Consider the following 22,940-nt stretch of genomic DNA (forward strand, 5'->3'; position numbering starts at 1 on the left):
GAACAATGTTTTCCTCCACCAAAAATAGAGCATTTCGGAAATGCTCTCCATTACCTCATAATTTGGAAAATGATGACTTTAGGAAGCGAAAAACTGAGTTTTCAAACTATAGTATGCAGTACTAGGATGCGCTTCCGAAAGTCTGCGTTTTCAGTGGAGCAAAACGCCATTCCAATGCATATGAGAGACGTAAATGTAAATGAAAATGTACTTGTGTGGTCCGTACTTTCTGCATGTTCACTTCGACGCATCCAGTGTAGGCTTGCCTCAAGCAGTTATGACACATCACATAAATGGATGTGTCCGGTAGGGTGTTTTCATGCAGATAACATTAAGTTTCCTGTTCCAAACTCTTTCCAGATTCTGTTTCTAAAGGCATTTCCCTTCATTGGTGAATTGTCCCTGTATATATACTCAAGGCTACATCAGAACAAGATCTAGTGGTGTGTAATGTAAAACTAAAATTTTTAGTTGGGTGAGTTTTTTGTAATGCATCAAGGCTGCTGTTAAAGACACTCATTGCTCCAGAGTGACAGAGTGTGTTAGTGGTGGAGATCAGCAGCAGTGCTGAGGATGAGTGAAATCGGAAACAGTAAGTTGACTTTCTTTACCTAAAATATGTCTGTGCTTTACGAAATTTAAAACACTGCCCCCAGTGGCCAAAGTGGTAAGTGTTGTTGGGCGTATGGGCGTGAGCTCCATTTTCTGGGTGAAATGTCCACGGAGCAGTGCCAAAAGCGAGTTGTTTTCAGCTGTACAGGATGTAAACAATGAAGAGGAATGCATATTTTAAAAACTGTATCCCCCCAAACCTAAACCAACCATCAGTGGAGCAAAATTGTAATGTTAGAGGGAAAAATGCAACCTCAGAATCGCATTCGTCACTGATTATGCAAACGCAATTCCTTCCTGGTTTCAATGGGAGGATGCGAATCCAGGTCTCCCATGCTGCAGACACAACACATTTCCGGTTGCGCCACAGTAGAAGGTAAAAACATTTGAGTCGATGCAAAAATGTCTGATAGGAGCTGGTCAGTGACTTTTCAGTGATTCGCCATAATGTGGTCGAATCTAGGGTACTAGAACTTTTAGAAACAACATGCCGACTTCCTGTGTGATCATGTTGGACAGACAGGCGTCTGAGAATTTAATAAGCTGACCTTGTCTGATCCCACATATTCTGTGCTATTGAACGAACATCCATCATCCAGCACAGCTTCTCTAGCACCATTACCTTATTTCTGCCCTCTTCCATCACATTTCAAATGAAAACTTTGGCATTGTAAGATTTCTCTGACACATTGAACACAAAGTTATAATGACGTCTTCAGTTGACCTCTGTAAACATTGTGTAGCCTCTAACAAATGGATTGAAACAATCTCACACAATTTTTAATAGACACAATTGTAGATGGACATATGCTATCTCTTTTTTAGTAACATGTAATGATAAAAGTCATTAAAGTGAGCTTAATGCCATTTACACTGATTAGTGTGTTATAGAGACTTAGTGCTTTTAATGAGGGAGAACTTGAAGATTATTGCACTTTGACTGAATTGCACAGTACATTATGGAAACAATAAATCCAGTGGTGAAAACTGGGCGAGTGCATTACACATACATGGGAGATCCTATCTGCAATACATCACTAATGAAACACATGACTTATGCGGATTAACTGCCAGTTGTTAGTGATGGATCTCGTTTAATATATCAGCCAACTTTAGTGGCCACATTTACATTATTAAGTCTAAGAATCTTTCCCTCTGCATGTTCACAACCCTCTTTGTTTAGACTTGCTTCTCACATGAGTGATTTGAACAAAGGTTTTACAGGGTTGGAAAAGCAGTGCAACCTACAGTAGTTAGCCCCAACTGGCACGGTCAACATGAGGCAGTCATGGTGCATAGTGCACATGAGTCATATTGCTGTTTTAACAGAGGGAGAGAGCCATGCGTGTCATTTATCAGCGAATGAGAACATGCCTCATAATTTCCATTTCCATTTTACTGGACATCCACTCCACTTTATCGGCCTGTACATATTATCATATATTACTTATTTTGATAGTAGTCTTAGTCATATATCAGATTGGAAATAGTAGGCCTATTTTAATATCAGTTTCTATAGAACCTGATGTGAAGTGTGTAGTGAAATGATTCGATAAAGATGGCATGAGCATGTAGCTTATGACACTTTTTAACAAGGTAATAACACATGGTGTTACACAAATACAAATGGTGGGAGTTTTGGTCTCATGAAAAATTCATTTGACCAATGAAATAGTGGTGTACCCATCAAAGCTTCTGATATGAGCAGACATTCACCTAGAATAGGCTACATGTGCTGCTTTAGATATATGCATAGCACCAGTTGTGTCATACCCTTATTCCTGTTGAAAAGTTCTGAGGCAAAGATGGCAACACTTACCATTTTATTTTTCATGTGCTCCAGATGAAACAAGCTGAGAGACTTGACAATGAAAGAGATGATCAATACAATCTCCTGTTCCCTAATGAGTGAATACAATTACAGCAAAAAAAATGTAAGGCTAAGCTTTTGGTTCAGTGGTCATCTGAATCAAATTCTGTGAGTGTTGACTTGGAAACTATCCCTTTCTGGTGATGTTTAATAAAAATAGAAAGACAACAGTCAAATTCAAAAACAGTTTGTTTCCAGAAGTAAAAATCTCATTCATTTTTTCCCATAGGTTGATTATTAACTATAACTTAAAAACCTTTAAAAGCATACCTACAATGAGCTGTGAGGTTGTTACTGAATACCTCTACTGAACTTTTTTATAATTGTATTTGATAACAGAATTCCAGGCCAACAACTACACTACCCATGAACTTTTAATTAACAACTTTAAATCAATAGTTTTATATTTTCCATTGTTTTAAAGTTGAATACGTAATTCGCAATGCTCCAAGGGAGACATTAAGCACACTGTCCTTTGTCTTTTTGTCCAATTTTCCAATACTTTTTGCTTTAAATCAAAATTGTTATGTGATTCACCTCGAAGCTGGTTGGTTTGGTTCACGGCTTTGAACTCTTTTATGAAGGATCTTCTGAAATACCTATGGAAAAAAATGTATAGTATAAAAAACATTTCTGGAACCAATACGACTGAAGAATTGGGCGGGCACTGGTGCACTCTATTGAGAAACAACAAACAATCATAACCACAAACATGAATCAATGAAGATTAGTTGATTTGACTGGTTGGTTGGTTGATTGATTGATATTAGTAGTATTATTTTAAAAAATAAATTACTTTGGTACTTGGGGAGAGCTTGGCTTAAGACTGTTTACTGAAGAGTGATTTGATGAAAAGTATGACTTGAACTACAACAGAGAACATCATCAATTACACTAAACTTTCATCTCTAATCTCCCTGATTAAATAGACCTTGACAGATGCCCAGAATCTTTGCTGTATAGCTCATTAAAGGCTAGCTCTTTGTCGAGTTGTCATGGCTACCATTATGCTGTCTGGTTTTAAGGTACATTTTATGTGTACAGTTTTTTCAGCCAGTGTTCAAACTGCTCTCTCTCTCTCTCTCTCCATTTGTTAATGGTATACATTTTGGAATACAGGTGCAAGTGTGTCCTACAGGCAGCAATTGGACATTTAGAAAAAAAAAGCTTCCACTTGTACTGTATGCCACCCCTTCACCGCAAGAAATGATTCACTTTGACATGTGAGTGGGATTTTATTTATTTATTATTTGATTATAAAGTCCTTTATTCATTAAGTCATGTAGAGAGCTGAAGAGGTGGATGGACAGTGGAGGTACAGTCGGTGAAGCCGGTTGCCATAGAGATACTAATCTGGGTATTTCTGGACAGAGAATTGCCTTTAGGGGAGTCCTGAACTACATGAAAAACATGCTATGATGAGCAAAGAGCTGCACCCGAATGGATATTCCCAGTTAGAGTTTCACTGTTCCCTGACTGAACATCTGTGTTATGCCCATCACTTCCCATAAAACTCTTTTTAAACTACAATTGTTTTACACAGAATAGTGTGTGAATGGGGTTAAATAACTATCCATATGGACAAGTCACTGCACTTATGCTGTCACATGTGGGAGCTGAGAATATACTGTCCTCTCTCTGAGTCACTCATACATTTACATTTCTCCTCCACACTCATGTTGCCTCTGATGACTCAGGTGCACTTATTCCCAGTGGTCCACCTCTTCCATCTCTCTATGTCAATCTATGTAAAGAGGTGAGCTAACTTTATTCAAAAGTGTAAGACATGAGGAATGTTTCACTGAAATTAACTCATAATTATTCTAGAGCACAACACCTCATTAGTATGACTCATCTGCATATTAATAGAGTAGAATGGATTTTGTTTCCAAGAATATTCAGTTATTGAGGGAAGTTTGCTGATAATGTAATTTAGTGATGATCTTACTTATAAATAGAAAAATAGTTTCAGTAAATGTTCTCATTGTATTTGTATGTCTGTCTACACAGATCTATACAGACATATTACATACAATACATTAAATATTATTTTTGCTGTTAAAATATCGAAAAGGTTGACCACACCTGCTTAGATATTACAGGTTATTTAGGGTATCAGCAAACAAATTATTTTTTGAAAAAAAAAAAGAAAAAAAAAACTCCTTTAATATACTGTACTTGAGATCTCTTGATATCTTACATTTATTTATTTCAATAATGAGAAGTTAACTAAAGCAACAAAAGATTCACAACCTCCTCCCTTTTCATAAATAAAAAAATAATTAAGTAATAAAAAATCTTACCACTTCAATGACAGTCACAACATTGCACACCATGGATCAACCTCAGTGTAAATATCTATTTTTAGAAACATTCAGAAGTTTCAAAATAAGCAGCTAATGGACTTAAATGGTTTAAATTGGATGGAAGAAAATCAAAGGGTATGGATATAAGCTTATGTAACAGCCATCCTGAACAGCCTAAACACAAAGGAGGCTGAATGTGGAAATACCATAGATTGCGGAATTACCTTAGAGGAGCGAGATCCCAGACATCTTTGGAGAGCCTGGTCCCCTGCAGCAATAAAGTTAAGCACTCAGATGCATTGTGCCCACTTAGTCTTAGCCTTATAAGTGCCCAGGGCCTTTAAGAGTGAAGAGGACCTGCTGGGAGGTGGATGAGGGCATATGCATTGAAGAGTTATTATGTGTTCTCTGCAAAGAGCAAATTATCTCTGAATCGATGTGGATCCTGCATTATTTCCCTTTATTCATGTATTGTTCTCTCTCTGCTCTCTTTACCATTATCTCTGTGCATACCACGTAGTACGTACCAGCAGATAAGCCACATTATAATAATCTTTTTTCTCATCTTCATGAAGCAACATTCATGACGTTTAGGTCTGAGATACACCCCCAAATTCGCCTGAGGAATTGATATGAATATTAAATGTACTCAAACGTCATTTTCTCCTTTCATTATATAAAATAGCTTCACCCCTCCTTTTTGCTTTGTTTATCTGGACTGAGTCATGGGGCCAATTAGCTGTGAAAGGAAGGGCAGATTCTGCATCCCTTAGTGACAGCTTGTGATCAGTTATGAGTTATCAAATTAATTTAAAACAAATGTGCAATTTTTTTACAAGAGCAGGTAAACAAAGCCACCAACCCATATTAACAAAACTTATGTAGAATAATGAGTCTGTGGTTTTTGCTCATAATTATATTTGAAATAGCTGTATGGGGACTAAGTTTACCAGATAGATAGATATAAACTCAGCAAAAAAAGAAACATCCTCTCAATTTCAACTGCTTTTATTTTCAGCAAATTTAACATGTGTAAATATTTGTATGAACATAAAAACATTCAACAACTAAGACATAAACTGAACAAGTTTCACAGACATGTGACTAACAGAAATGGAATAATGTGTCCCTGAACAAGGGGGGGGGGGGGGGTCAAAATCAAAAATAACAGTCAGTATCTGGTGTGGCCACCAGCTGCATTAAGTACTGCAGTGGATCTCCTCCTCATGGACTGCACCAGATTTGCCAGTTCTTGCTGTGAGATGTTACCCCACTCTTCCACCTAGGCACTTCTGGAGGGAATGGCCCTAGCCCTCACCCTCCGATCCAACATGTCCCAGACGTGCTCAATGGGATTGAGATCCGGGCTCTTCGCTGGCCATGGCAGAACATTGACATTCCTGTCTTGCAGGAAATCACGCACAGAACGAGCAGTATGGCTGGTGGCATTGTCATGCTGGAGGGTCATGTCAGGATGAGCCTGCAAGAAGGGTACCACATGAGGGAGGAGGATGTCTTCCCTGTAACGCACAGCGTTGAGATTGCCTTCAATGACAACAAGCTCAGTCCGATGATGCTGTGACACAACGCCCCAGACCATGACGGACCCTCCACCTCCAAATCGATCCCGCTCCAGAGTACAGGCCTTGGTGTAACGCTCATTCCTTCAACGATAAACGCAAGTCCGACCATCACCCCTGGTGAGACAAAACCACGACTCGTCAGTGAAGAGCACTTTTTGCCAGTCCTGTCTGGTCCAGCGAAGGTGGGTTTGTGTCCATAGGCGACGTTGTTGCCAGTGATATCTGGTAAGGACCTGCCTTACAACAGGCCTACAAGCCCTCAGTCCAGCCTCTCTCAGCCTATTGCGGACAGTCTGAGCACTGATGGAGGGATTGTGTGTTCCTGGTGTAACTCGTGCAGTTGTTGTTGCCATCCTGTACCTGTCCCACAGGTGTGATATTTGGATGTACCGATCCTGTGCAGGTGTTGTTACACGTGGTCTGCCACTGCGAGGATGATCGGCTGTGCTTCCTGTCTCCCTGTAGCGCTGTCTTAGGTGTCTCACAGTACAGACGGTGCAATTTATTGCCCTGGCCACATCTGCAGTCCTCATGTCTCCATGCAGCATGCCTAAGGCATGTTCACGCAGATGAGCAGGGACCCTGGGTGTCTTTCTTTTGGTGTTTTTCAGAGTCAGTAGAAAGGTCTCTTTAGTGTCCTCAGTTTTTATAACTGTGACCTTAATTGCCTACCGTCTGTAAGCTGTTAGTGTCTCAACGACCGTTCCACAGGTGCATGTTCATTAATTGTTTATTGTTCACTGAACAAGCATGAAAAACATTGTTTAAACCCTTTACAATAAAGATCTGTAAAGTTATTTGGATTTTTACAAAATTATCTTTAAAATACAGTGTCCTGAAAAAGGGACGTTTCTTTTTTTGCTGAGTTTATATTTATAATATTTGGTTATGTACATTGATTGGGGGACACATTAATGCAAGGATCTTTGAAAAGTATGTTTCCCATCCATTGTGTTGAGTCTGTCCCTCATCCAGCATCACAGAGAATGTTTTTAACCCTTTGAAAAAGTATATGAGTCATTCTAATATATCTGTTTTGCACAGTTATAACAGTATCTTCAGTGAGTGGACACTTGAGAGTTCTGGCCTATAAAAGCAATACTGATCAAACTAAAAATAATTAAAACTTAAAACTCTCTTTTTCTCAGATCAGTCGTTTATTATTATTATTATTTATTTCGGTTTGAGCAATACCTCCATAAATTATTTATGATTTAACAAATAATTATGAGGAAAATCTCTTCAAAGTTAAAAATGTTGAGCACTCTCTCTCTCACAATAATCTTGGTTCTTTGAAGGGGCCCCTTTACTTCATTGTGAAGTTTACACTTCAGTGAAGATTATTTGGGTACATCTACAAATAGCCTACCTAAGATTGTACACTTTTAACATAAATTAATATATAATTCTAATATTTAATTAAAAACCGCACCAATAATTATTGTATTATTTAATCATAATGCTTTTTTATATTCCCCTTATACGAACTTCTATCCACAATGCACTTTATTCTGGAGATGTGATCCATGGAGAGCTTCTTGAATTCTGATTTATGTACGTGTATGACATAAGGGGGCGGGGTCATTTTGAATTAATGGGCGTGGCTAAAGAATGGAGTAGATGTCGTGCAGTTCTGACCTGCAGACAGCTGAAGGATACTTTCAAACGGTAAGCTTGTGTTTTCAATTCTGTCTGCCTTCAAACGTGCAGCTGAAATTCGTATCAATAATGATATTGTCTGCCTATATCCTTTCCATTTTCTTGTGAGATTTTTCAGGTAAGTCTGTTTCTACAGTCTTGTTTTTTAGTTAGTAGTTAAGCGGAGAGTGTAAAATACACTGATTTGTTATTCCAATAGCACACCAATAATTATTACAAAATACTATGTATGTTTATAATTCATAGTAGTGATGAATATTAAGACAGTACCGCCTCGTAGAAGTTCATGGACTGTTATCAGGATCTGTCATTTAAAGGCTCTTTTATGGTTGTCTTCACTTTGATAAAAGTCTTTAACCCCAGTGAGCTGAGCGGCCCATTTAAACAGCTTGTTAGGTTTTAGACACGACTAGTATTCATTTAATCTTTGCATGTGTGCTGTTTTATTTTACCGTGGTGTGCTCTTGTCTGCAAAGCGACCCTGCATGTCTGTCTCACTGTATAGTGGTGTGCAGACTTTGTTAAATCTATTTTTATGCGGAAAATACGGAAAGAGGTCAGGATTGTCTGAACTGACGTCAGATCGCTCAGTCACCAGACGTTCCGTTATAATATATATATATATATAAATTCCATTGCTGGTCGTCATGACCTCATTAAATACCGGAGAGGAATACCGGGAGACCTCAGAGCGTCTGATTCGGCGATGAGGATCTCCTACCGGATGCGGCAAACCGGCATCATTGTTCTGCAGATATAACCGGTGAGCATAATTAATCTGTTGGTGTCTACTGTCGTGACCTGTCGAATATATTTGATTAGTATCTATAGTTTAGTCTGAATCCTTTGGCATTTTGTTTACCGGTCTATACGGAAAAGATAACAACCAACGGATCTGCTTATTTTTGCATGAGACTAAACTGCTCTGTGTATAATTCTGTCTTTGTTAGGGACTGTTCAGACCGAACGGGTTCTTGCGCTAAAAAAAATAAATAAATAAATAAATAAAGCAATACGCGGCGAATAGAAATATGTCTCGAGACGCATTTTTAAAGGTTGAAGTTTTTTTTTTTTTTTTTTTACTTGACACGGCGTCTAAATAACGCTGCAGGAACACGAGACGCTAAAAACAGCTGAACGCAACGGTAAAAGACGTGCAGACGGGGCGATTTCGGTGTGAACTGCCCCTTTTACAGTGTTTCATTGTCGCCCAAAAGACACGCTCGGTTGATCAAGGACTTTCACTTGACGCCATCCATCTTCAGTTTAGTTTTAATATACACGTCGTTAGAGCACACGATGGGGTGTAACGCTCATTAATATTCTTACATTTCCAGGTTGATTTCCGCCACTTTGGCCACTTTGAGAGATATGATTCCACTATTGCAGTGTACTGTACATGCATGTCTAGTCATTACCCTTTACACAAAATGCCAGCTGAATATAATCGACACTGTATGCAACAGAAGGGTTATACCACTATTCAGCTCATCTTCCTGTTCAGTCCAGAGAATTAAAGGGGTCTTACTGCCAAAAATGAAATTCTGTCATCATTTACTCACTCTTTTGATGTTCCAAACCCGTATGACTTTTTTAAGGGTGAGTAAATGATGACAGAATTATCATTTTTGGGTGAACTACCCCTTTAAGACATTTGATTTAACTTTACATGTCAAAGCTGTTTTAATTTGTTGCAAGTTAAGTCCTATATTCTGTGTATCTATAATCTTTATTCATGTGCTCTTTGGTGCTGTAGTTGGTCAGACCAGTCGAACCCTTCAGAAAGGTAATTGTTATCACAATATTCATAATGTTTCCATCCAAGACCTGTTGAGGTCAAAAAGGTTACATTGGGGAGTCTAAACAGAATTTTGAAAATAACCTGAGTGCATTTTAATTATTTAATTAAATGTTTTCATCCTTGATTTATAGAGTGCTTGGGCTGTTCTGGAAGGACGTTATCTGTAAATCAAAGCCATGGGCAAGGATTACTATAAGATCCTAGGCATTCCTTCAGGCTCTAATGAGGATGAAATCAAAAAGGCCTACAGAAGGATGGCCCTGAAGTTCCATCCAGACAAAAACAAAGATCCTAATTCTGAAGAGAAGTTCAAGGAGATAGCAGAGGCCTATGAAGTTCTGAGTGACCCAAAGAAGAGAGTCATCTATGACCAGTACGGGGAGGATGGTGAGTATGGGGGAATCTACACTAGAACTGTAGCCAAATATCTCAGTAATCAGATTCTTTGACTCACCCTTGGGGCTTAAACAGTTGTCTGGGGCCTGGGCAACAAGAATGTTTTTTTTTTTTTTTTTTTGACAATTTTGGAGGATACTTATTGTATAGTCAATTTTATGAATATTTCAACATAGATAAAGTGTCAACCACAACCATCTAAGAGCAGTCTGTTTGTAACTGTGGTTGAACACATTCTGAAAAATTATATCTTACCTTTCAGTCTTCAGTAGAGCTTTTGATGTTTATAAGAAAACATTACAGGTGCTTGGAGCAATGAGACTTTTCATATACCAAAGCATAGTTCTGTTTATAACATAGGAAGGATCTTTGTCTTCACTCTTGTGGCTAGACCGCAGTTTTTGTACACTGTCAATACAGCTCTATCTCTGCTTTTTCTTATAATCAAAATAACCCTCCTATACACATGGCACTGTTCCAAAATAAGAATACATTTTGAGACAAAGAAGGATTTCAAGCTGATTCTCTTCCCAGTTATGCCAGCTCTAGGCTTAATGCCAGCATAATTTATCTATTTTTAGACCAAATACACCTGCAAATTCCATCTTTACTAATGTTAGTACAGAATTGTGAAAGTGCAAGAAAACTCGATGTTTTTAGATCTTGGAGTTCAATGCACCAATCTGTCCTTTCATTTACATTTGTGTTTACATGCACACCAATACACTGATAACTACCAAAAATCTATTAAAAAATTCCAACAACACACACACACACACAAAACATGACATTAAATTTGAAATCATTTGATTATTCTCTGCTTTTGATGGCAAAACAAACTGGCATGTGCAAAATACTTGCACACATTGGACAGGCAGGTAGAACGGCAGTAAAGGTGTTTACATGCAATGCAAAATCGCCCGAAATGAGCATAAATCTACCTGTGTTGATCAGTTTATGGCTAAACTGTTTATGGCCTTATCCCGATAAAGGAACATGGTTTAAGGCGCTTAAATGACCTTACATGTTCTCAACTTATTAAGCTAATCGATATAAGATTGTGCATTTAAATGCACACAACAGACATTTTTACCCAAAGCATTTATCAGTGTATTCAAGGTATACAATTTTTGTGTTCCTTTGGAATCAAATCGATGACCTTGGCATTGTTAACACCATGCTCTACCAGTTGATCTACAGACACTTATTGTATTGAGTCTGTAAAAAAAAAAAAGCCCATGTGTTCTTTCAAAAGGATGTGACAGCAGCAAGCTAGTTTGGCTATAATAAGACAGATTCAATTTGTCATAGCTTGCATTAGTATCCCCTGTATCAGAGCTTTGCAAATATTTTACAACTTCTGAGTTAGATGGAATTATTCTTAAATGACCCACTTTTAATAACTGCCTCCTCATTTTTTGTTGTGGCCTGAGGAGTTGATGTTTGTTTCAAAGAAGTTGCAAAGAATGAGGTGGATATATGTTTTATAAGAAGAGTGAAGAAGAGTGAAGATATGAAGTTAGATGACTCAGCTTGAGTCCTAATCTTTAGAGGGAATGCATTTATTACAAGCCATCAATCACCTGCCATAACAAGTTGGTGCTTATTGTTTGATCCTACCTGCTCTTTCTGTACCTTATCTGCTATTTCTATTATTTGTGAAGTGGACACTTTTACAGTAAAGTAAATTAGTTTTTGTCTGAACCATTCACAACAGTTCAGACACCAGAGCTTATAAGCACTTATTTACCATACGAAGGTCTCACACTCTTACAGGAATACATTATCTTCTGTTCCCCAGGATTTCAAGTACAGGTTTCTTCCCAAATATTTTTCAATACCAGACCACGAAGTAAAGCCAGTGAAGGGATAATAATAGAAATAAGGAAGGCTTCTTGTTTAGAGAGTGTCTGTTTCTACCCAGTGATGTGAGTTTATTTTATTATATCATTCCTTTTGTTACCAGGGTGAGAGGGGGTGGGGAAAAGAGAGAAAGAGTGAATAAGAGAGAGAGAGAGAGAGAGAGAGACTTGGTAGGTCTCCTATTGAGCTTTACACCTCAAAATGGTGAAGCGCGGGCAGTTGCAGAGTAAATCAAATGCTATTCCATGTTACTTCATGGAGTAGGTTATCACTTGATAACTGACCTGGACTTTAATGAACATCTCAGTTTGCCAGTTATAGTGGGCTATATTATGCACTGTAAGGCTGTCACTTTAATCCTATAAAATGTTGTGGACAGATTATCTATTTTTCTGTTTTCACTATAGAAACTGAAACGTTAAGTAGTGGTGGCACAAACTTTGAGTGATTTGTGATTTAAAACGTTAAGTACAGCTGTTTGAGAATCCAAACAATGGAAGAAGAAAATGGCTGTGCATTTATTTTAAGAAACAATAGACCAAAACAATGTAGAAGAAATTAGTCCATTGGTATTGCTATCGTAGTCCAACAAGGCTGTGTGAATGTATTTGCTTCTTTTTAGGAAAAAGACAATAGACCTTATTCACGCTAGCGCCATTTTTTATTTATAATGGGAATGACAACGAGGCTGTGAGGGATAGACTTACAGTCTCTTCAATGGGCTGTACTGCAGTTTAAAGTGTTTTTGGATCATTCCGCAGACAAAATATGGATCAAATATCTGTCCAAGAACATTCAGTATTCAAAGAACTCCGGACAACATGAGGTGTGGAAAATCAGATGTGATCTAGGAGCTTTATACAGCTTTATACCATACGTGCCATTGAAGAGATGGTAAGTCTATCCCTCACAGCCTCGTTGTCATTCCAATAAAAAATCAAAGATGGCGCTAACTTGAATGATCTTGTTTTCTTAAAATGTGGTGGATATCCCATAATCATTGAGAAGTCATTCTTGTTGCTTAACGGGTTTAATGAGATTGCAAAAGTTTCAAAAACTTTGTTAGAGGTTTTCAAATTTGATCACTAAAAACTAGTGTTTGCTAACTTTAGCTAATACAGTTTGTCTTTATGTTGATGCTCATTCGTGTTGATGGTTGCAAAAACTTCACGCAGAACTTACAGTAACTGTAATCCCCCCCCCCATATTCCCACTTAGGTTTGAAAACAGGTGGGACCGGCTCATCTTGTGGACAAGGGACAACATATCACTACACCTTCCATGGAGATCCACATGCCACATTTGCTTCTTTTTTTGGAGGCTCCAATCCCTTTGATATATTCTTTGGCTCTGGACGTCAGCGGGGAACCACTAATGGCTTTGCAGACCATGGCGATCATGACATGGACATTGACATGGATGGAGATGATGATCCTTTCAGTTCCTTCAACCACTTTGGCTTTAATGGGATCAATGGTTTTCATCATGGTGGTGGTCGTAGGCATCGTACCGAGCCCTTGCATGCAGGAGGCGGCAGGAGGAAAGTACAGGATCCTCCAGTGGTACATGAGCTTAAAGTGTCTCTAGAGGAGATCTTCCATGGATGTACCAAGCGGATGCGAATCACTCGCCAACGGCTGAACCCAGACAGAAGGTCAATGAGGACAGAGGACAAGATCCTTAACATTGTCATCAAGAGGGGCTGGAAGGAAGGGACCAAGATCACCTTTCCCAAAGAGGGTGATGAGACACCTGAGAACATTCCTGCTGATATTGCATTTGTGCTCAAGGACAAAGGGCATCCACTCTTCAAAAGAGATGGCTCCAACATTATTTATACAGCCAAGATCAGTCTTAAGGAGGTATGTGGCCTTAAATGTTCTTCAGTTTGATGCAACTGGTATTCAGTCCATTTGGTTTCCACTATGCATTTTTCATTTTGCTTTAACAGTCACTTTTTTGCACTTGTGGGCTTTTTCCTTCCACTCCTAACTTGCAGTCTAAGTAGACCTGTGTGTTTTATCAGTTGGCTGCTGTATCCCAAGAATAGACAGACCCAGAGTTAGATTAGACAGGTTTACCGCAGTCTCAACACTGGACCACCCTGTGGCCTTTGTGCCCTCATTTACATGGACTTATAGAGTGAATTAAAGGGCTTCATTTGGTATCAGCCCCACCCAAAATAAGTTCTGATATTTTTAACTTTCTTGGCTGCTACATTTTTCTGCATTATTCTCTCCATGTACAGTACATCATTGCTGTTTCTATTGTGATCTGTTTTCCTACAATATCTGTGACCTACCATTTTTGATTATGAAAAATTGTATTATATATAACATTAATGTGTACATGTAATATTAATAGTATACAGGGGTATGTATACTCAGACGTGCCAACCTTCAAGTAAGCCATTACTTACAAAGCATAAATTTACATAGCTGTCCCATCATGCATACTGACTGCAGAGTCCCTTCACTGCTCAAAGTTGGAGCTGATTTTCTCTCGCTCCCACTTCAGTGTGAGAGCGCAGGAATGTCATGGTGCAGTGTCATACGGCAAAGCACAGAGTCCTCGCTTTGAGAAGGCGGGTTGAAAGAGTTGAACAGCGCAGATAAAATTGTTATGTGACTTAGACAAGCATGGCATTTATGGTTGCACATTTAATATACAATGCTAGATGTCCTAGAACCAGAAATCTGGATAATCATTTTAGATAATATAGTTTGCTTGTAGTTTGTCTGTAATAAACAAGAAGTTGAAAAACAATAATACTTGGAATTGAAGAATAAGATTTCTGCTAAATTTCTAAACTGTAGGTGATGTCTAAAGGATGCTGCCAAACTTTGCTTTGTTGTTTCATGGCAAACATTTTGTTTTCATTACAGAAGTTACAGATCAGGCATTCCATGTGACAGCTCTCAGCTACACTGCTCCAATGCTAGCCTGAAGGGATTCTAATAAGAGCTTTAGAATTTCAGAAAACTCTGCCCCTGGTCATCAAAAGCTGAAACATGATTTAAATTTTTTATCAAAGCAATGATTTATTTAATCTATCAATGTAGCATAGAAGTGATGAGATTTAAATGGAATGACCCAGTGAGAATAATTAACTGCATATATTTCTGTTTGTCTAGTGACCTACAATATGACTGTCAGTTAATACTTTATAGTGACAGTCTCAGCGTATCACCAGAAATAGCCTTAATGTCAGTCTTGAGTGACCCTGATGTGTCTCAGAGCACCACTGTCATTAATGCTGATTCCATTAGTACTACATTTTTTGGCCTTTCTGTTGACATTACTTGGGCAGCATCTCAGTTTGTGATGTCAGCTGTTTCAAAGCATGTGTCTAATAGACTTCCAGGTCAACAGTGTACATTACCTAAAGAGTATCTTGGCCCATTTTAGCATCTCACATGTGGATTTGAATCTAGGAACCAATGTAAATTAAATGCTTAAAGTTTTTAGTTTAACTTTCTGATAACAAGTTTCTGATATGTATTCAGAGCAGTGATTTACTTTTTGAAGGTCTCGCTCATTAGATGTCCAGAATGAAACTTGATAAATGCCAGTGAACATCACAAACTGTTTTGCCATCTGGTACCATCTCATGCATACTGATGGCAAATTGCCCCACAATTTTTCATTTGCTTATTTATTGTAGATGCATTCACAGGGCAGATTTAGAGTGGATTTTTTTTCTTTCCATTTATTCAAAAAAAGTTCCCCCTAAAGCTTTGAAATTGTAATTTCTGCGGTCATTATCTGTGTCAGTTAAATATATAACTTAGGTGAGTCCGATGTGTTTAAACTAGAAGGACCTGAAGGCTGATGCTACATTCAAATCTTGGCTATATAATTGTAACAGGGGTATGTGATCATTTTAATAGTCAATGAAAAAATACTTTGTAATGTGTACATACAGTATATCATCAGTGTGCATAACTAATGTTAGTCAATACAAAACACAAAATCCTCATATTATCAAGCACAGGCTATAATAATGACTTTTGACAACATGTAAACAACTTTAAATAAACTTTAAACCCCAAAGAGACACTTTCTCATTGCATAACATCAGTGAAATAAAACTGTAGTTTAAAATCTACCCTTCATCCACACTTTTAATTAACTGTTAAGGCTAACATGCTTTCTGCATTCTTGACATGCTACTTTCAGCAGTAGATATACAGCTGGCCTAGAGGAAGCTTTTACATTCATGCAGACAAAATCAAGCCAGAGAAGAACACATAAAACTAATTTTGAAGGAGAGATAACGGTTTAAAATAAATTATCTGATCTATTGTAAATTAAATTACAACCTTAAAAACAAAAATTACATAAGACAATTTTAGTTAACTCACTCAAATAGGTTTTTCAAAATGTATGTGTAGACTGATGAGAAACATGATGATATTTGGGAAGCGGATCTCATTGTGTGTGCACAGACCTGATATGTAAAGTAATGCACTGTGCATTATATTATTACCCATTTTACATTTACTATGCCATTTTTTCCTGCTCTACTATACTAGCAGAAATTAATGTAATTTCAAATGTCATAAGCAGCTCAGACAAGAACCTTGTTTTAGGACATTAGCTGAAGCTTAAGAGTGCTTTCACATGCATGCTTTTGGTGCACACCTGGGTTTGTTTGATGTCAAAGTTCGGTTCGTTTGGTTGATGTAATCTCTGTTTTCTGAACTCACACACTCGCACCCGAGTCTGCTTGAAAGGTGGGGGTATGGTTCATGTGAACTCCAGTACAGTTTGCTGTTGAAATGAAAGCAGTTGTCCTAAATTGCGAAAGTGAAGAGCTATTGATGACCTATAATTTGCATCTTTGCATGTTTTCGGTTGCCATTATTATGATACAATACATTTGTCATACCAGCTTGTCTCTAAATAATTTGCCTAAAGAGAGCAGCTCACATTCTTCACATCTCTTGTGAAGCACCTGCTGGAGACAAATTTTCACAATCTTCACATCTTTGCACATTCAGTGCATCCACGGTAGACAAACGCAAGTGCCGCTGTGTGCATGTAATGTTTTGGTGGTAAATCCAAAGAATCGTTACCTACCTAGTTACAGTGGTAATCAGCTGCTGCTGCTTGTACTCATAGTGGTGCTCACGTCAATGACGCAATCAGACCGCAATTGAGACCCCACAAATATATAATGTGAACAGAGACCAGCTGGGGCAGGGGGAGGGATAAGGAATCAAGCTCGGGTTCGAACCAAGTAACCCAAGTGTGAAAGAACCCTAAGCCTAGTTGCTGTTTGTCAAACATCAAAGTTACAGATTGGGTCATCTGAGAAGATGGCTTGTACCTTTTCATATTTAACTCTTGGTGAGATTATCAGTTCTGTCTTCTTTCCACGAACCCCCTGTCTCCCATCCCACACTGCTGCTGTCTGTAGGAAGGAGCTGATGTCATTGCAAACACATTTTCTTGTCTCTTGAGGCAGCTGCTAAGCAGAGCTCTCTGGCAATGTCTGAGCTTGGTATTCACAGAAAGTTCATAAAAAGGTCCTCCAGCACAAGCTCACATACAATAACTCTAGGCTGTTCAATGCACAAACGTTAAGCCTTAATCTTTTAAAGTCTTGGATTTATCCATATAATATCTTGTTTAAAATCATGATCTTTAACTGTCAGGAACTTTAGCTAAGATCCTGGAGCTGAAAATTAATTAAAATGGTTATATTTTGAATTATTTTCTTACTACAAATAGGCAGTGACTTAAAGATAGCTCAGAGGGTGCCATCAACGTCTCACTAGCATCATGAATACAATTCATAAAAATGGATTACCAAGGAATTTTTACTGAAATGCTGGTCATGGAGGAAACAAGGCAACTATTCAAATGACCTGGATTCTTGTGCTCCCAAGTAACAACACTAAATTTCTCTACACCATGAAGGGAGCCTGCCATCTTTCGCAGTTCGGTGGGACATGGGCCTGAAGGTGAACAACCTCAGACAAGTGGTCAGCTACAGGGGTTATTGTGTGACCACACAATATTTATCATGTTACGCCATTGTTTCATAAAATTATTTGAGTGCCAATACAGCCGATATGGCAGCTACCTTGGATCTACACTGACAACTAGTGGTTTGGATACAGCAGTTTTCATTTACCAAAGTCAATGTAGTAGAAATGCACAATTGAAGCACAAGCAAAGGTATCCAATAATTAGGGGGTTACAGAGATAAAGTGAGAAGTATTTGGCAGGTCATGTAAAATAAAACACAAAAAAATAATGAAACATTTATTAGGCCATTTATATGGCTCTCATGTATGAGTGTACATGATTTAAAACACAAAATTCAAAAGTACTATTAATTTCTTTCTGTTAAACATTTTTAATCAGAGAAAAGTTTCTGAGTGCACTTTTTAATCAAAATAATTGTGGTTTTCAGATTTTTAGAAGACTATATAAATTGCATGTAAGCTTCCAAGTGTTATTTGTATGCTTACCAGTGTTGACTGTAAATTGTAAGAAGATTTGAATTCTAAAAAGTACTGTATGTTTTCACAGTATATCAAAGTTTTGTCATCTGTGGAAGACTTATTATCCTGAATCTGTTTTAGTTTAGTGTGAACTTTAATTGTTATTCAGCCTTTTTTTTTTTCTTATAACCAAAGTCTCAAATCAAACCCTCTGAATTTATGATCTGAGCTGATTTTTTTAGTTACTTCATTAGCTCTGTGAACTGAGAGCAGTGGCCAAAATTAGCGTTCAGTGCACTCAGATACCCCCTCTGCTGCATAACACACCCACCCACACACCTGGACATCCCCACAAGCTTGCCCACATTTACGCAAGCCAAGTCAGAATCTGTAACAGCTCCTGTATCTAATTTCAGGTGTCTTATCCAAAGTTATTGTGCAGTTAGTCAGTAACTAATGTAAAGAACTGATGCCATTCTATCTTGTATTTATTTGTTTTCTTTTTTAAATCTCTAATGGAACATGTCATTTCAATAATATTTCAGTCTTTGTATCACCCTGCAGATGTTGTGCTTAAGTGTTGAAATGCCTTTAACAACTCTTCTCTGTACTGACTCCACTTTGCTTTTGTTTTATAGGCATTGTGTGGCTGCACGGTGAACATTCCCACCATTGACAACCGAGTGATCCCATTGCCCTGCAACGACCTCATCAAACCAGGCACAATCAAGAGACTGCGTGGGGAAGGCCTACCTTTCCCAAAAAATCCATCCCAGCACGGGGATTTGATAGTGGAGTTCCAGGTGCGCTTCCCAGACAGAATACCACCCCAGTCTAGAGAGATCATCAAACAGCACCTACCCCAGTCTTAGAGAAATTGTAGGAGACTGTCTTGTGCTTTTTATTTTTCAAATACACTTTTCCCCCAAAAAATGATGACACTGAATATGAAGAGTGGCAAATGTGACAGGAGGTCAATATCATTTGATATTTTGATAAATTTTTACTTAATTTATTGTGTGGAAGAACACTGACTTTTTGGGGGTATTTTACATGGTTTGTTATGCTGAGGCCTGTGGCTTTTTTTTACAGGACTTGTTTTTGATTTTGAGGAATAGTCTTTCATTATTTCCCAGAAATATTCTTATTCTGTTCATCAACATCTTGAAGGCAAAATAATACAAGACAAAACGACTGATTTATTGGATGGAAGGTTGTGATATTTTTGGTTTTATATTGGTGATGAGGACAATAACTGGGTATTTTTTGGATCTGCATTATTTTTTTATTCAATTAAACTCAATTTTGTTGTAATTGATAAGCTCATTTTGAATTATGGAGTATTTAAGACAACATAGTGTTGAAGACTTTTGATTTTGTAGGATTTATGTGCACCAGCATAGATGTTTGATAACTACTTTATATATCTCCTCTCCCTGACCCACTTCAGCAGTCTACAGATGCTTTCTTGTAGTTTTTGAAGTAACAGGTGCTGCCATTAAGGTAAACCTTTGGAGGTGCAATTAGGGGAAATGACCCAATTAAGCCCTCCCAAATCTAAGTTTGACATGTTTTCTTAAAGAAATGTTAGTAGCCTTCCACTAAAATGAGTATCAACTCAAATATTAATCTCTCATCTAAACACTTCTGTTGTGTTTTGTGAGAAACTGACAAAATTAAGTTATCAATTTAATTGCAAACATGAAAAGTCTGGAGTGGTACCATTTAAGCCCACATGTGTTCTTATTAAGTCCACTATGCTTTTTAAAATGTAAATGCTTCATATTTTACTAAAGAAACACCTCTTTTAGATTTAGACCTCAAACATCAAAACTATTTAATGAAATATTTAATTTTTGAATCCTGCCAGCTTTAATCACATTGGTCTCTGCCTATTAGTTTTCTCCCTGCAGTGAAAATAGATCCAGTATGTAGAGTTGACTATGAATTCAGTTTACGATTTTTAACATAAGGTTCAATGGGTGATTTGCTCAGTGGGCTTATTAGGAACAATAGGGGTCAATGGAAAGTAGAGTCAAGATAAACACATAATATTGTTTCCATGAGTAAAAAAACACTATATTTTACAATGTAGAGAATGTTTGTTATTGGTGTTTAAACATATAAAATAATTATTCTGCTTTTAAGCTGTGAGCAAACAGGCTTTTCAAAGGCACTGTTCTTTATAAGCCCACATGAAAACAAAGTTATATTTCTGGATTATAATTACAGACAGAGCACTAATACTTGTTTGAGCTCAAGAAGCTTCTTAAATATTTTCATATGGTTATCAGCCGTTTGTGTCCTGCACTAGCTCCAGATATATATCCAGAAATCCATCTTTTCAAATACAAAGTATTGCTGATAAATACAAAGAAAATAAATAATATAAAGTTGTATTTGATTTATTAATTTATCATTTCTCTCCCGGTTTGTTCATCTGACTCCAGATAAAAGGCTTTTTAAGGTCATCATATACAGTGAAGTTTTAGAGCAACTTCCAGAATGGCCACCGAACAGTGGTAGAACCTGTTCCCAGATAACTCAAAAAAAGAAACATTTGTTTGGCTCCAAATAAAACTAAAATGATACCAACAAATATGTACATTTCCTCTGCAACTACAAATTTTTCTCCTGCTTTCTGTCTTTTTTATATTTCAAAATGAAACAGTAAGTGGGCTTATATGGTATGTGGGCTTAGTAGGGTCACTTCCCCTACAAGATTTTGAGAGCACAGGCATTTTGAGTGCCTTAATGTGGCTCAAATCAACTGTTTATTGTTTTGTTTTTCATTAGCTTGGCATATTTACAAACTATGAAGGTATTATTACAACAAGCAATCAGATTTTGTGGTCATTTCAGTTCCCCAAATAATGTAATTGCAGTAGCCATATTTAAAGGAAGAGTTCACCCAAATATAAAAATTCTGTCATAATTTACTCATTCATATCGTATGGTTTACTTTCTTATGCATAAAACAAAAACAGATGTTATAATGAATATCCTGGTCCATCTTTTCAATACAATGTCAGGGGATAGTGCCTCACTTTAGCGTAAAAAAGCAATTCAATTCATGTATCATATTCCAAGTCTTCTGAAGGCATATGAAAGTTTTTGATGAGAAACAACCTGCACTTGACACCAGAGGGAAAAGAAATTGCAAACTTCATAGGTTTCTCATAGCAGTAAATAACAACTTAAATATCAGTCTTTTACTGCTATCAATAGATAAGATGCAATTGTATTGCTTTAGATGACTTGGAATACAATGCACCAGGTGTATGAACTACTTGTATACTCCACAGAACAAATAACATGCAAACGACATGTAGGTGAATAGATGATGGCAGAATGCTCATTAATTTATTCTAGTATTCAAACCCCACATTAAAAAGAGTACAGTAATTCTTCAAATACATTATAGCAGTATGCCAGTCTTAGCATATTACAATGAAAATTTTATGGAGTGAATGAAAGATCTAAGTATGTTGTTTCATGTTGATTAATGTGTCTGAAGATATCTGACTCTAATCTGTGTCAGTAGTGTAAAACAGAACTGTGACATCAAAAGTTATGTTTTTTTCGGTAACACTTTACAGTAAGGTTCCATTTGTTAACATTAGTTAACTGTACTAGTTAACATGGACCAACAATGAACAATACTTTTACACCATTTACTAATACTGGTTAAAAGTTAATTTCAACATTGAATACATTTTTTAAATCAAAAGTTGTATATATTAAGTACGTTAGTTAATGCACAATTATCCAACATGAACTAACAATGAACAATTGTATTTTTGTAAACTAACATTAACCAAGATTAATAAATGCTGTAAAAAGTATATTGTTCATTGTTAGTTCATGATAGCTAATGCATTAACTAATGTTAACACATGGAACATTATTGTAAAGTGTTACTGTTTTTTATGCTTAAATATCTTCACTATTAGTATGCACAGCTACAATTATTAAATATATATATTTAAAAATATTACAAGGGATTTATTTGATTTTCAAGAACATTTTACAGATTTTTAAAACAACAGTTTTAATATTCTATATTTTACATTTATTTTGTTATTAACAATTTTTATTGATTCCAGTGACAGATTAAATAAACATGACAGAAAATATGGAATCAAATTATATGAACTTAAACCCTTCCCTCCGAACATTCCCCCCCCCACCATGACACATAAATAAACAACAAATCAACAATTAAAAAAAAAAAAAAAAAAAAAACAATAAGAATGCACACACACATTTAACATTGACTATCTCCCTCCACTGACTCCCCCCGAGAGCACTCAAAATTCCAAATAACTACCCCATTTTTAATTAAATAAACCCATGTTGCCCAGCCTTCTATATATCATCCCCTCAAATGCCGCC

At 37.1% G+C, this 22,940-nt stretch overlaps 1 protein-coding gene across 3 annotated transcripts; it reads left to right on the top strand.

Annotated features, from left to right (window-relative positions):
• Nucleotides 1-430: 430 nt before the first annotated feature.
• LOC127440183 (dnaJ homolog subfamily B member 5-like) lies at nucleotides 431-22,634 on the top strand. 3 transcript variants are annotated; one of them, XM_051696638.1, is made up of 4 exons: nucleotides 431-592; nucleotides 9,963-10,218; nucleotides 13,309-13,952; nucleotides 19,184-22,634. In XM_051696638.1, exons 2-4 carry the CDS (start codon nucleotides 10,008-10,010, stop codon nucleotides 19,415-19,417), a joined length of 1,089 nt encoding a protein of 362 aa, XP_051552598.1. In that variant the 5' UTR covers nucleotides 431-592; nucleotides 9,963-10,007; the 3' UTR covers nucleotides 19,418-22,634. The 3 variants fall into 3 exon arrangements, with proteins under 3 accessions (XP_051552598.1, XP_051552599.1, XP_051552601.1); XM_051696639.1 differs by lacking the exon at nucleotides 431-592 and adding an exon at nucleotides 8,625-9,816; XM_051696641.1 differs by lacking the exon at nucleotides 431-592 and adding an exon at nucleotides 8,625-8,793.
• The last annotated feature ends 306 nt before the right edge of the window (nucleotides 22,635-22,940 follow it).

The sequence above is a fragment of the Myxocyprinus asiaticus genome, chromosome 4 (assembly GCF_019703515.2).
Source record: "Myxocyprinus asiaticus isolate MX2 ecotype Aquarium Trade chromosome 4, UBuf_Myxa_2, whole genome shotgun sequence".
Classification (NCBI taxonomy): Eukaryota; Metazoa; Chordata; class Actinopteri; order Cypriniformes; family Catostomidae; genus Myxocyprinus; species Myxocyprinus asiaticus.